This window comes from Anabas testudineus, chromosome 8, assembly GCF_900324465.2.
Source record: "Anabas testudineus chromosome 8, fAnaTes1.2, whole genome shotgun sequence".
In the NCBI taxonomy this organism is placed as follows: Eukaryota; Metazoa; Chordata; class Actinopteri; order Anabantiformes; family Anabantidae; genus Anabas; species Anabas testudineus.
In genome coordinates this window covers 7,446,969-7,459,879 of record NC_046617.1, presented here as the reverse complement: position 1 = coordinate 7,459,879, position 12,911 = coordinate 7,446,969, and the positions used below count along the sequence as shown (strand labels likewise).

General features: G+C 40.4%; 2 protein-coding genes across 2 annotated transcripts; one reads left to right on the top strand and one right to left on the bottom strand.

Moving 5' to 3' along the window:
• Window positions 1-616: 616 nt before the first annotated feature.
• On the bottom strand, window positions 617-4,161 carry dcaf7 (ddb1 and cul4 associated factor 7). The gene is made up of 7 exons (XM_026361617.1): window positions 3,758-4,161; window positions 3,325-3,483; window positions 2,906-3,017; window positions 2,705-2,823; window positions 2,402-2,611; window positions 2,185-2,302; window positions 617-1,769 (listed from the first exon to the last, which is right to left on the bottom strand). The coding sequence occupies exons 1-7, from the start codon at window positions 3,893-3,895 to the stop codon at window positions 1,597-1,599; spliced, it is 1,029 nt and encodes a 342-aa protein (XP_026217402.1). The 5' UTR covers window positions 3,896-4,161; the 3' UTR covers window positions 617-1,596.
• A 1,477-nt stretch (window positions 4,162-5,638) lies between these two features.
• ccdc47 (coiled-coil domain containing 47) lies at window positions 5,639-12,729 on the top strand. Its single transcript, XM_026361128.1, has 13 exons — window positions 5,639-5,743; window positions 7,290-7,588; window positions 7,672-7,773; window positions 8,045-8,219; window positions 8,721-8,842; window positions 8,926-8,991; window positions 9,795-9,896; window positions 10,077-10,187; window positions 10,308-10,393; window positions 10,478-10,536; window positions 10,630-10,739; window positions 10,844-11,011; window positions 11,491-12,729. Exons 2-13 carry the CDS (start codon window positions 7,298-7,300, stop codon window positions 11,569-11,571), a joined length of 1,473 nt encoding a protein of 490 aa, XP_026216913.1. The 5' UTR covers window positions 5,639-5,743; window positions 7,290-7,297; the 3' UTR covers window positions 11,572-12,729.
• Window positions 12,730-12,911: the final 182 nt, after the last annotated feature.

The window sequence follows — 12,911 nt, the reverse complement described above, 5'->3', positions numbered from 1 at the left end:
TAAAGACATATTGCAGAGTTACACCGGAAGTCAAACTTGGTTTTATTTTCCAAAAGCTGATCCAGTATTTTGCTCTAGACAACCCTCTTATACTAGCTGCAGCACTAAATTTAATGTTAGATACAGTACAGAAGAAAGACGCCACCTAAACTGGGCTGAATGGAGACAGTTCACAATTAATGCAGGTAGAAGAATTGCTATTTATTTTTATTCCCAGAGAAGAAGCTTGACTATTTAGTGAAGCCAGAGTCTTCCGGTGCACGGTTGTGGGGAAGAAACTGAGCACCATCCCCCCTGGTGTGTGCATGTGCACTTGTAAATTGCTTTGGATAAAGGCATCTGCAAAATAGGGTGGAAAATAATATTTTCTTCTATGAATAGAGTAATAGGGGCTTTTTACATTCATTCATTCCATTTGTAGGGGACACAGCATCAGCAAGTAGCTGAGCTGACAAAAAGTAGAACAGGGGTGTATATCTCAGTGGGAGAGTATTTGACTGCAGCTCAGGTCCCCTGTGATTATGTTACTTAAAGCTATGACCTCACACAAAGGCAGTTACCAGTTGAGGATTTTCGTTACAATTGTAACTGGACAAAACAAAGCACTTAAGACAAGTTTTAAGACATGGAGGAATACAATTTATTAGAGCAAATTCAATAATAAACTTTATGAAAAAAAGCTACAACATGAACACTTGGCTTACCAACATCTTAAGTTGATATATTTATATGTATGTACATTTTTGCCTTGTAATGGCATGCTACAAGGACATGACCCTTTAATTACTGAAAACAACAAAAAGAGAGGCAGACAAAGTTCCTCTCATTCCGCAACAGAAACAAAATGTAGCTTTCCAAGCACAACCTTCTACGAGTACAAAGAAGAGAATTAGGGAGCTAAATGGCTGAAGATTGTTGCTCTGGTAGGTTCTGACTGTTGCTGTACATCATCCAACCAAACCCAAACAAACCATATAATGACAGACACCGCTGCAGTGACAATATGGAGCCCTCTCAGGTTTTTTACAATTTTATAAAGTTGAACAGGTCACAAGTTTGAGCCTGGATACAATCATCTGGAGAGAGGATTAAAGAAAAAGGAAATGTTGCCATAGGGGTGAGAAAGACTAGAATATACTTATCATGTCACCAATGAAATGGTATGATCTACAACATATTCCTATGTATTAGAGAGGTCATTTTGCCACCTACAGTAGTTTGTATCAAACTTTACAGAACAAACAGATGAAACACAACATCTAAACCCTTCATGATAATCTCACAGCTGGCTGAAATCTGGTTTTCAAAGACGACTGATCACAGTTTACAGCTTCTTAAAGCTGCTGTGCAAATGCTGAACACTACCTTATGAGCAAAATAAATAAGAGCTTAAACACATTTTATAAAATAACAATGGAGTAAAGACATGGAAGAAAATGTAAACCAGGTTATTACGGGGTATGTGATACTCCAAACACGTTCAGAAAGTTCACTTGTAACCTCATCCCTGTCTTGAAAGCAGTGGGATGAGGACTAAAAATTAAGTCCAAATCTGAAACAACACTCATTCTCTTCCTCATTGAAGTGTCCATGGCTTTAGACACGCAAGATCTCCAGGCAGTTGTTGTAGCAGATGGCGATCCAGTCTGGCTGTGTGGAGGCCCACTGCACGTTGTTAATCTCCCCTTCAGCAGTGTAGGCCAGGATGGGATCCTCAATGGCCCGGGGCATCTGCTGGATGTCCCAAATCAGTGCCTGGTGGTCGTCAGCTGAGGGAGGTAGACAAGCACAGTGGGTGTTAAAGGAAGTGTTAACCTCGAGTAAAAACAACAAAGCATCCTGGTTCATTTAAAAGAGGCCTATCTGTTGACACAGCAGAGGTGCCAACACATGCTCATCTGTTAAAACTGTTAAATCTTACTCAGCATTTCACAATGCAACATACTGTCATTAAGCAATGTGCTGCACAGACCAATGAAATATGTGCTAGTCAATGAAAGAATGCTTTGTTAGGGAAACATATTTCCTCTTTACCTGATGAATATTGCCAAATTGAGATCAAATAGTTGCCCTGTGATGATTTTCTACACTTCTGAAATCCAGTCTGCAAGTATTACAAATCATTCTATATTGTTCTGATGCCGATAAACCTGAACTTCCTGGATCCTATTTTAGGTCCCTCACCTGCAGTACAGATGTGACACGAGGAGTGGGGGGCCCAGGCAATGCCATTAACACAGGCTCGATGATTGTTCAGCCGAGCCACTGGTGTGCAGGGCACGCGTACATCCAGGATGACCACCTATCAAACAGAAACATTTGGATTGTAAGCTCATTCTTCACCAGTGTTTTTAGATTAGTATGAAATGCTAGAAAGAAACAGGGTTCACTGCAAAATGACCTCCATGCCATCCATGGCCATTGTAGCCAGGTAGTTGGGGTCTTGCTTGTTCCAGCAGAGGCGGAGCAGCGGGTGGTGCTGGGGGTCTTCATAAATGATAGTGCTGTGCTCCAGGTGCCGGAGGTCAAACATACGGACAGATCCATCAGCCCCCACAGAGGCAAACATATCTCTACCACCCCCTGCACGACTGAATGCAATGTCATACACCTGTAGAGTACAGAATTAAAATATTTTAACGCTGATTTATGCTTTAAACACAAATATATAAGGCTTAAATTTACAGTGCTGATATCCACACACCTCTTTGTCGTGAGCAATTAGCTGAGTTTTCACATGTCCAGAGACCAGGTTGACTCGGCCCAGCACCTGACCCGTCTCCAAACCCCAGATAGTACACGTGGTGTCAATGCTGGAAGTACCTACAGAACAGTATACAAATGAATAAGCAGCAAAGTCCAACCTGCAGCCTCCTTATGATTTTTCTTTAAGTGAATTTCTTACCTAGCAGGTTGGGATCAACTTCATTCCAGTCAAAGGAGGTAAGGGGAGCACAGAAATCTGAGTTCTTGTTATTATTCAGCAAACATTCGAGCCGTGTTTCTGTGTCGCTAACCTGAAAAGAAAAAAAAAAAAACAACACTTGATTATTTTATATATATATTCAAGTCAGCACAGCATGATGATCCGACTAATTTGAAGCTGTAAAAAAAAACAGTTTTAATCCCACAACACTCTTCATGGATACGTCAGAAATTCAGTTATGGAAGTTAAAGGAACAGACAGGAAATTAGGAGAGTTACAACTGGGAACAATGCACGTTTTAGGTCTTTCACTCAGCTCTGAGCAAAATAAAAGCCACTGATGATGTGGTTATTTTAGAAGAACTCACTACGGACCACAAGGAAAATCTAAGTTCCTACCCTCCAAATACGCAGGTAGTCCCCACTGGTAGCCAGGAGGTCCGGGTAAACCCCCTTGGTGTCTGGGATCCACATGATCTTGGTGGTGGGGTACGGGTGGTCAAACGTGTTCCTGCAGACAAACTCTGAACTCTCCTCCTCCAGACCCACCAGCTGAACCTGTGCAGAAACAAAAACATCACCTGGGATTACATTTACAAGGCAACAAGGCTGGAATCGGCATTTGCAATACATGGCGGTATTAAGGCGTATTCCTATTAAAGACAGAAAACATGCCTGCTGCAGATTGACAGAGATATACTTCGTACTTTTGTGTTGACTTCTAACAACGAAATACGCTGTGACTTTGTGCCTCGTTGCTGCGCAGGACAACTAGCATTAGCATTGCCTCGCTAAGGTTACCGTCTTTAGCCTTGGCTAATAAATAACCAACCTTGTTGTTGTATTCCTCCACAAAACTCCCCAAAGCCAGCCGAAAGCGCTTGTCCGGGCGGACGCTCCAGTTCATCGCATACACGGTCCATGGCGCCTCGTATTTGTAAATTTCTTTTCTTTTGCCGTGGAGCGACATCCTCCGAGCTGCAGCTGTTGTCTGGGTAGCTAACACGCTAGCGCTAGCTAACGTTAACTACGAAGTAAGTAGTCTTGCGATTAAACTATCACCAGTTAGTTTAACTCGCAAGAACAAGCCTGAGCAGACGCGATGTTAACGACCATTTAATTACGCGAATATCGTTTTAAAGCAAGCTTTCTCGCCACTTTACCTAACAAAGAGTAGCATTGCTCGTTGTGAGCTTTAGAGCTGTCAAGTTCCGCGACGAACAACACACTTCCGGTTGTGCCGTTCAAAATAAAATAAAGAAAATCTTAAATGTAGTCTTATTTTTTAACTTAAAACAGTAAAGCTGAACTCAAACATATATATATTCTCATCGCTTGATATTTTATCATTGAACAATGACAACAATAGAGCTTGATGGCTTTGGTCCTCTACCACCGGCCCATGAGCTTGATAATCCTGTGCAGCATCTCAGCTGTTTCCAGGACCTCAGTTCCTGGAACCTGCTGAAGTCACTCTTCCAATATGCGGGTCCTCCTCAGGTAAAAACTGGTGTTACAGGTTTTAGAAGCATTCCCTGTTCCTTATTCTTATCTCTTGACTAAAGCTGATGATTTGTATCCATGTTTTTGTTTTGTGCCTTTAAGATTGAATTTAAAGATTTGATTAATTTTATTGAAAAATTTTGTGGAAAAATACATATGTAATATTAATGTAATACATATTTGTATATAAAAATGCCTACCGAATGTTTCTATGATGGACAGTAGAGTTGATACCATAAGTGCATAATCATTCAATTATGTAATTGCCATCAGTGTCCAATGGCTTCATTTGTGGAGATGTAGGCTTTTATTTTTGAACGCCTAAAACGGAAGTTCTATTGTGTCCAACTTGACTATTATGTACAGTTACTGGTTTTGACCACTAGAGGGCAACAACACCTGTGATTATACAATAACACGTTTGATTAAACTGCGTGAAACGCACACACCGTGTTTTTCTCTGTTGTGTTACCTCTGATTGTTGGAGCATGTTATTCTTATTTCTCTTTTCACTGTAACAATCCATATAAAATTATGAGAGTTAGCTGTTTCCCTTCCCTGACTTCCCTTCCCTTACATAACATTCCCTTACATTGCTGAATATTCATGAAGGCACTATTTCATAAGAATTTAAAAACCATTTGTGGAACACTTTCTTTCCTCACTTTTTAAGTCTTTACAGATTTTTTTTTTTCATCGTATCTGTGTTAAGATGTGGTGTTGTCCAGTAGCTCCACATGTTAACAATTAAGCACGCAAAATATATTTTTTCCTAATGTCTATAGGTACGTTGTTAGTAAAATAAATGTATATAATTCTAATTAGTCTAATTAATAAATGAATTAAAGTTAATACATAATTAAATAAAGTTTTTTCAATCTTGAATGTTAAGAATGGACTGGACGTGCATATAGTTTGCATGTTTAAGTTATATTTCTTGTCATTATAAGTGTTAATATTGTTTATAATATTTATACATTTACAATGATAATATTTATTACTCCAGTCAGAGTATTTTCCAAACACTGGATCTCACCAAAGACTCTAAATTAATAAGAACCAACACTTGACTAAACGATTGTCAAGATAGCCATAATGACACATACACATTTCCGGTAAACACATAAAAAAATAAAACTTTCAAATTAACGGGAAACTGCGACGTCTGTTGTGTGGATGGGAGCCCTCATCGACACACTTTTACTTTGAAAAGTCGATTTCGTCTCGAGTGGTCTTCTGGTTTAAATCATTACAAGGACAGCTGAGGCCACCTGAGCTCAGCGAGGGTTACGATTTTGTCACAGTAACTCTTAAGGTAAGCTGGTTGTTCGTGTTTTTTTCCATTCGCCTTTATTACATTAAGATTAATTGGCTGAGTTGTGCGTGCGAGACAACACGCCGTTTACTGATTCGTGATCATATGTTGGTTGTTAGCATCAAGGTGCCTCGTTAGCTAGGCACCGATAGTATGCTAATGCTAGGTTTGCTAACAGCTAACGATGAAGTGAGTGGGTGCTGGGGGGGATGGGCTGGGCTGGGCTTCGTGATATGATTACGACTTGTGGTTTAATCCTATAAAGGTATATGTCACCAGGTAATTACGAAGTGGTAGTTTTGTGTCGGCGAAAAGTCACAGTTAGGCATAACTCGTGTCTTTAGCCTGTTAGCTAGTGTGACGCAAAGTCGGGCCGTTGGCTGAAGTTTATTTATGCTAGCGGAAGCTTTCTGGTGTGATATTCTCAGGATTCAGCTAAATCCGGTAACGTAACAGCTTGTCTGGACCTCAGTCTGGACCTCAGTCTGGACCTCAGTCTGGACCTCAGTCTGGACCTCAGTCTGGACCTCAGTCTGGACCTCAGTCTGGACCTCAGTCTGGTCTCAGTCTGGTCTCAGTCTGGACCTCAGTCTGGACCTCAGTCTGGACCTCAGTCTGGTCTCAGTCTGGACCTCAGTCTGGACCTCAGTCTGGTCTCAGTCTGGACCTCAGTCTGGACCTCAGTCTGGTCTCAGTCTGGACCTCAGTCTGGTCTCAGTCTGGACCTCAGTCTGGTCTCAGTCTGGTCTCAGTCTGGACCTCAGTCTGGACCTCAGTCTGGTCTCAGTCTGGTCTCAGTCTGGACCTCAGTCTGGTCTCAGTCTGGTCTCAGTCTGGACCTCAGTCTGGTCTCAGTCTGGTCTCAGTCTGGACCTCAGTCTGGTCTCAGTCTGGTCTCAGTCTGGTCTCAGTCTGGACCTCAGTCTGGTCTCAGTCTGGACCTCAGTCTGGACCTCAGTCTGGTCCTCAGTCTGGACCTCAGTCTGGTCTCAGTCTGGTCTCAGTCTGGTCTCAGTCTGGACCTCAGTCTGGTCTCAGTCTGGTCTCAGTCTGGACCTCAGTCTGGTCTCAGTCTGGTCTCAGTCTGGACCTCAGTCTGGACCTCAGTCTGGGTGCAGTTCAAACCTTAAGTCTTGCATTGTAGCGTCATTCTTTGTACTCCGTCAGGCCCAGAAAACGAGTTCCCATTTGAGTCAGAAATAAGACGTTTCTCAACACCGGCACAGCCCGTTTCAGTTTCTTGCTCAGTCATTGTTTTCTAGTGAGTCCTGGCCGCAGGGATCTTTCCTCTGCGGGCTGTGTCACAGGAATACCCGCTGTGTCAGCAGGGACTCACTTGGTTACAGTGCTGTGGAGCAGTTCAACCTGGATCTGTCACTGTTCAATTGTCATTCAAAATTAATTCATTTTGTGGTGCATTGAAGTACAAATGTATTATCTGCTGTTTGTTCTGTTTGTATTTGGCATGTAATATTTATGTATTTGATTTCTAAATGTTTACCTGTCCACTGCATCACTTTCACTCTGCTTTTCCACATTCCCCTAGGTCCCACTATGCGTAGTGCACATCTCCTCCTCATACCCACGCTCCTGCTCCTCCTGGCCCTCCCTGTCTCCAGGGGTCGGTACAATGACGACTTTGATGATAGCGAGGACCTAGCGGACTTTGATGATAATGACTTTGCAGAGTTTGAGGACACGAACGATGATCCGACAGCTGAGGCCGAAACTGCTCCTCCGCCTCGTGCCTCACAGTCCTCGCAACCTGAAGAAGAAGAAGATGAAGATGAAGCCACTGTTGAGCTGGAGGATGGCCAGGATGGTTTTGAGGACTCGGAGACACAGGTACGCCTCCTTGTATTTCCATAAAGCAAAAGAGCATAGTTTCATTAAATGACTCTCAATAACCTGACCTTTTGTTTCTTTAGGATCAAGATATATACAGCAAGTATGACCAGGAGGAGTTTGAGGGGATTGGAGACATGGAGAAGACAGGTCACTCCATGAAGGACCCACTCATCATCCACACAGTAAGCGGGGTTTGCGGCTATAATCCAGTTTCACATACTATTTTATTATAAATTAGCTGTATGAGGCCACTGTAAAGCCAGCTGAGACAAATGTAGGATTTGGCAATTGGCCGTTAAATTAAATTTGATCTCAGTTAACTGTAAGTAAAATAAATCAAAAGAAATACAGATTTTTGAACTGTTGCTATTGATCTACAACAATGGTAACTGTTTTTAACCTAAATTACCTTTACTTCAGGCAAATGGATGACTGTCTGCTGTTTCTCTGCAGGTTCCTGCACATCTGCAGAACAGCTGGGAAAGTTACTACATGGAAATCCTGATGGTCACCGGTCTTTTGGCGTATATCATGAACTATATCATTGGCAAGAACAAAAACAGCCGCCTTGCTTATGCCTGGTTTAACTCACACAGAGAACTTCTAGAGAGCAACTTTGCACTAGTGGGTGAGTTCCTTCACCTCTGTCACTTGTTGTGGATGAAATACAACTTAGGTTCTTGTGCTGTTGCCACTGGTCATAGCTAGACAGGTTGAATGGTGACAGTCAGTATGTTTTAATCACCCTAATCCAAGTCTACAATCCCTCTTGCCCACTGCGCACTGCTAAGCAAGGACATCTGGTGGTCCCTACACCACATATAAAAAGCATAGGTTTTTATCTTGGTTGTTCAACGATGCTGCTACCTATTTTATTATTATTCAGGAGTCTCACTTTCATTATTCAAAAACTGTTGTAGACAGAACTTTTCCCCAGTTTCATATGCAAAAAAAAAACAATCCTCCTTATCTGGCTCAGGCTAAAATTTCTTCTCATTGTACTTTGCTTCAAAGAAATGTTTTCACTCTGAAATAGATCTGTTGCTTGCCTTGTACTACACATGTAGGTTGCTTGGGATAAAAAAGGCTGCTAAATGTATATGTAATTAACTGTTATTTGTATGTTCAGGTGATGATGGCACTAGTAAAGAAGCAGTGAGCACTGGGAAGCTGAATCAGGAGAATGAACACATCTACAATCTGTGGTGCTCTGGACGTGTGTGCTGCGAAGGCATGCTAATCCAACTCAAAGTATGTGTGCTGTCTTATGATATGATGGTGTGCTGTTAGTGTGTATGTGTTTATATATACATTCATATTTTGTTGTTTCCCAGTTTCTTAAGAGGCAGGATCTGCTTAACGTTCTGGCCAGGATGATGAGGCCTGCCTGTGACCAAGTGGTATGTACTAGTCAAGTAACAATTTAAATTGTAAATGTGCTTTAAGATTAGATTTTTTTTTCTCAAATAAGTTTTTTTTTTTTTTTCCCCCAATGGACATGTTTGATTCAGCACTGTGTAGAAATCCCTTTGCTATTGCTGTCTCTTTCACTAAATGTGTGTAAAGCAGCACCACTGCTACCACCACACTTCACTCTAGGGTTAATTAGTCAGATCATGATCATTGTGTAGTGTTTGCCAGATATAGTGCTTGGAGTTCTGCCCAAACACTTTAACTTTGTCTCATTAGACCACAGAATCTTTTCCCTTATGCTCTAAGAGAACTCAAGCTGTGGCTTTGATCTAATCACTTCTATCATAAAGGCCTGTTATGGTTCCCCTTTCCAGCAGGGTTTCCCATCTTTTTAAAGAACGTCAGGTGTTCTGTTGAACTTAATGTTTACTGTAAAAAGTTAGACTCCATGTCTGGCTTTTCTCTTGATGGGCAGTGTCAATTGTGGGACTACAAATGTTCTGCTGTGTTCATTTCTAAACTATGTCAAATCAATTCAATTTTCTAGTTATTTCACATAAAATAAAAGCAAAGCCAATATAATTGGACTGTAATTTGGAGTGTCACGGCAAAGTTGTAGTACTTTTATAAATGACAGATTTCATAGTAGTAGTGAATTTGCAAATATTCTAACAAATATATAATTTTGGTTGAATATTCCCTGTGGATTGTTGTTAAAAAGGCAACTTTTGCATCCACCTAAACTGGAATCAATTTACCTAACCCACAACATCTGTCTGTTGGTCTGTAGCAAATCAAAGTGACTCTTAATGATGAGGACATGGATACTTTTGTGTTTGCTGTGGGCACCAAGAAGGCCATGGCCAAGCTTCAGAAGGAGATGCAGGACTTGGTAAAAAAAATTCTCTTTAACTTTTGTGCCACATATTGATCCATACACTAGATAAACAAATAGTTACTACAACAATAGATTTATTTATTGTCCATGATTCAGTTATAACTCGCACATCATTTTGATTTCTTTGTTAGCTCTTAATCATTAAACTATGGTCTTGAATTTCTTTTTCCCCAGAGTGAGTTCTGCGGTGACAAGCCTAAGTCTGGAGCCAAGTTTGGGCTTCCAGACTCCCTGGCTATTCTTAGCGAGATGGGTGAGGTCACAGATGGAGTGATGGACAACAAGGTGAAGTCTGCCTTATGTAGCCTATTTACATAGTTGATTATAAAATTTCACCACAGTGTCTTTGATTACAGAGTATGGTGTCCTAAACTTTGCTTTTGGGTCTGTTTTTTGTATTATTAGATGGTGCATTATATCACCAACCACGCTGATAAGATTGAGTCCATCCATTTCTCGGACCAATTTTCTGGTCCAAAAGTTATGCAAGAGTAAGTATTTATTAGGGTTCACATACAAGTAATTGATCTTTTTCATATTTTCTATGAGGTGCCAATAGGTTTTGTGTCTTTTAGGGAGGGTCAGCCCTTAAAGCTGCCTGAGACCAAGAAGACACTGCTGTTTACATTTAATGGTGAACATTTTGGCTTTTCTGTTTTTTTAAAATCTTGATTTTGAATTTGTAATTTAGGTATACTGATCAGTTTCGATGTTTGTGCGTTTCTAGTGCCTGGCATGGGCAACACCTCTCCCAAAGACATGGACAGTCTGCTTCCTCTCATGAACATGGTGATCTACAGCATCGATAAAGTCAAGAAACTCCGTCTCAACAGAGAGGTGAGTTTTAATTTGCTCTATTTTTATTTTATTTTTTATTTTTTTTTTTTTTTTGAAAGTTGAAGTACAGCTGTGAGTCCCTGTTCTCCTTCTGTTTTACCCAGGGGAAACAGAAAGCTGACAGAAACCGGGCCCGTGTGGAGGAGAACTTCCTGAAGCAGACTCATGCTCAGCGCCAGGAGGCAGCTCAGACTCGCCGGGAGGAGAAGAAGCGAGCTGAGAAGGAGAGGATCATGAATGAGGAGGACCCTGAGAGACAGCGCCGTTTGGAGGTCTGAAATAGGACAGTTGATAATAAAACTCAATAGGTTCTTGTGCACTTTTCTTCTGAGGGATAACAAGATTGATATCACTCTTATCCTTGTTAAACATGTGGCTGGAGGCCATGTTATATTTAGTTGGTTTAACATACTATAATTTATTATTATTATTATTATTATTATTATTAGTAGTAGTAGTATTAGTAGTATTATTATATAAAACCAATATGTCTGCATTTTATGGGGCTTTATATGATTCATAGCCATTCTGCATGTAAGCCCCATATAACAGCTAATTGACACTATTTACTGATTGACTTAATGATACAGCATGTTACCAGAAAGGTGGGTTCTGTCAATTAGGACAGAGTTGGGTTAGTTGTTACCTCATTTCTAGACTTTGCATAAAAACATGATACTGGTCTCAGAAAAAAAACAAACAAACAATATAAACCCAAACTGTGACTTAAGGTCTGAATTTTCTTTTTTAGGAAGCGGCCCAGCGTCGTGAGCAGAAGAAGATTGAGAAGAAGCAGATGAAGATGAAGCAGATCAAAGTGAAAGCCATGTGAAAGTCCACCATAGGGATACAAGCACACATGAAAGCAGTTCACAGGCTCAGTTTTCTCCAGATTCTCTCACCACAGCCCACAGCTCGGCCTCACAGTCACTCTAGCTCCAAACATCCTGTGCCTCTGGGTGTGTCAAGCTTCGCTGTCTTAGTCAGCACCTGCTCTATTTGGTGTGGCTGAATCTTAATGACTGAGCGAGCTGCCCGTGTCACAGTAGAGGGACTTTTTCGCCATCAAATCTATCAACACGATTCACACCATGAATGTTTTTTTTTTTTTTTATGTTGTTATTCGTTCCTGTCTTCTTCTTTTTTTTCTCAAAAGCAATCAAAGCTCTGTTTGAAAGCTGTGCAGCTCGGTGAGCTTTTTAAACTTAATCTGCTGGGCAAGAACACACTGTTTGGTGGTAGCGAGATATTTTAAAAGGAATGGAAAATACTGCTGTGTTTCATTGGAATTTATTAACATTAATATAATCTTAAATGACACTATCATTACATTTTAATTTATATCTGCTATGAGATTGGTTTCTTGCAGGCTTTTTTTCTAATAAATATCTGAGCAAACATAATAAAATGAAATGGTCTGTTTGAAAACTGTTTCTGTTTGATGTTAAATTTGAATTAATTTTATTTTCAAAGTAAAATGATGCTGACTGATGATTAGGTGTGAATAATGTCATGTAGGTTATAAAATAGGAGCTGACATGCAGCCCTCTTGTTATGAGTAGATGGGTCTAAAACAAGAACTAGTATGGGAGACGCTGAACGCTAAATTTATCTCGTAGTGTGTGTCAACAGTCTGAACTAGATTTTGTTACATCAGAGTGGTCGTCTCTTTACAGACTAAAATAGTTATAATAACCCTGACTAGTCAGAAGTTTCTTTTTTAATTTGTCCACAGTATATTCACGTCTATGCTACAATCATTCAACAATAAACCACAGATATACTCTCAGGAGGTAGTGTGAAATTTAATTAATTTGTTTACCAAAAAACACATCTAATCAACAGTATTATGCTGCATTGAGTAGTATTGCATTTAACCTTGGCATGATAGTGTCCACTCTATAATGATAGACTTTTTCCATTAATATGGGAACTGCAGGAATATTATGGCCCACAAGTCGCTTCTTTGCCATTTGTTTTCAGTATTTATTAAACCTTAACTTGCTTATTACCTGAGTTGTTATTTTCTGTCCCTTTGGTCCTGTTCACTTAGGTTTGATCAATCATTACCTCACCATAACCACCATTACATTGGACAGCTGCAGTAACTTGGGCTGCAGATTTTACATACATACATTTTACAAAGTAATTTATAAAACATATACATTTATT

Bases quoted from the DNA above. Each gene is read 5' to 3' on its own strand.
- dcaf7 (XM_026361617.1), bottom strand. From the start codon at position 3,895: ATGTCGCTCCACGGCAAAAGAAAAGAAATTTACAAATACGAGGCGCCA. The intron at 2,824-2,905 runs GTAAGAAATTCA...ACTGTTCTGTAG, and splicing joins AGTTGATCCCAACCTGCTAG to GTACTTCCAGCATTGACACC. The intron at 1,770-2,184 runs GTGAGGGACCTA...TACCTCCCTCAG, and splicing joins GTGTCACATCTGTACTGCAG to CTGACGACCACCAGGCACTG.
- ccdc47 (XM_026361128.1), top strand. From the start codon at position 7,298: ATGCGTAGTGCACATCTCCTCCTCATACCCACGCTCCTGCTCCTCCTG. The intron at 7,774-8,044 runs GTAAGCGGGGTT...GTTTCTCTGCAG, and splicing joins ACCCACTCATCATCCACACA to GTTCCTGCACATCTGCAGAA. The intron at 10,740-10,843 runs GTGAGTTTTAAT...TGTTTTACCCAG, and splicing joins AACTCCGTCTCAACAGAGAG to GGGAAACAGAAAGCTGACAG.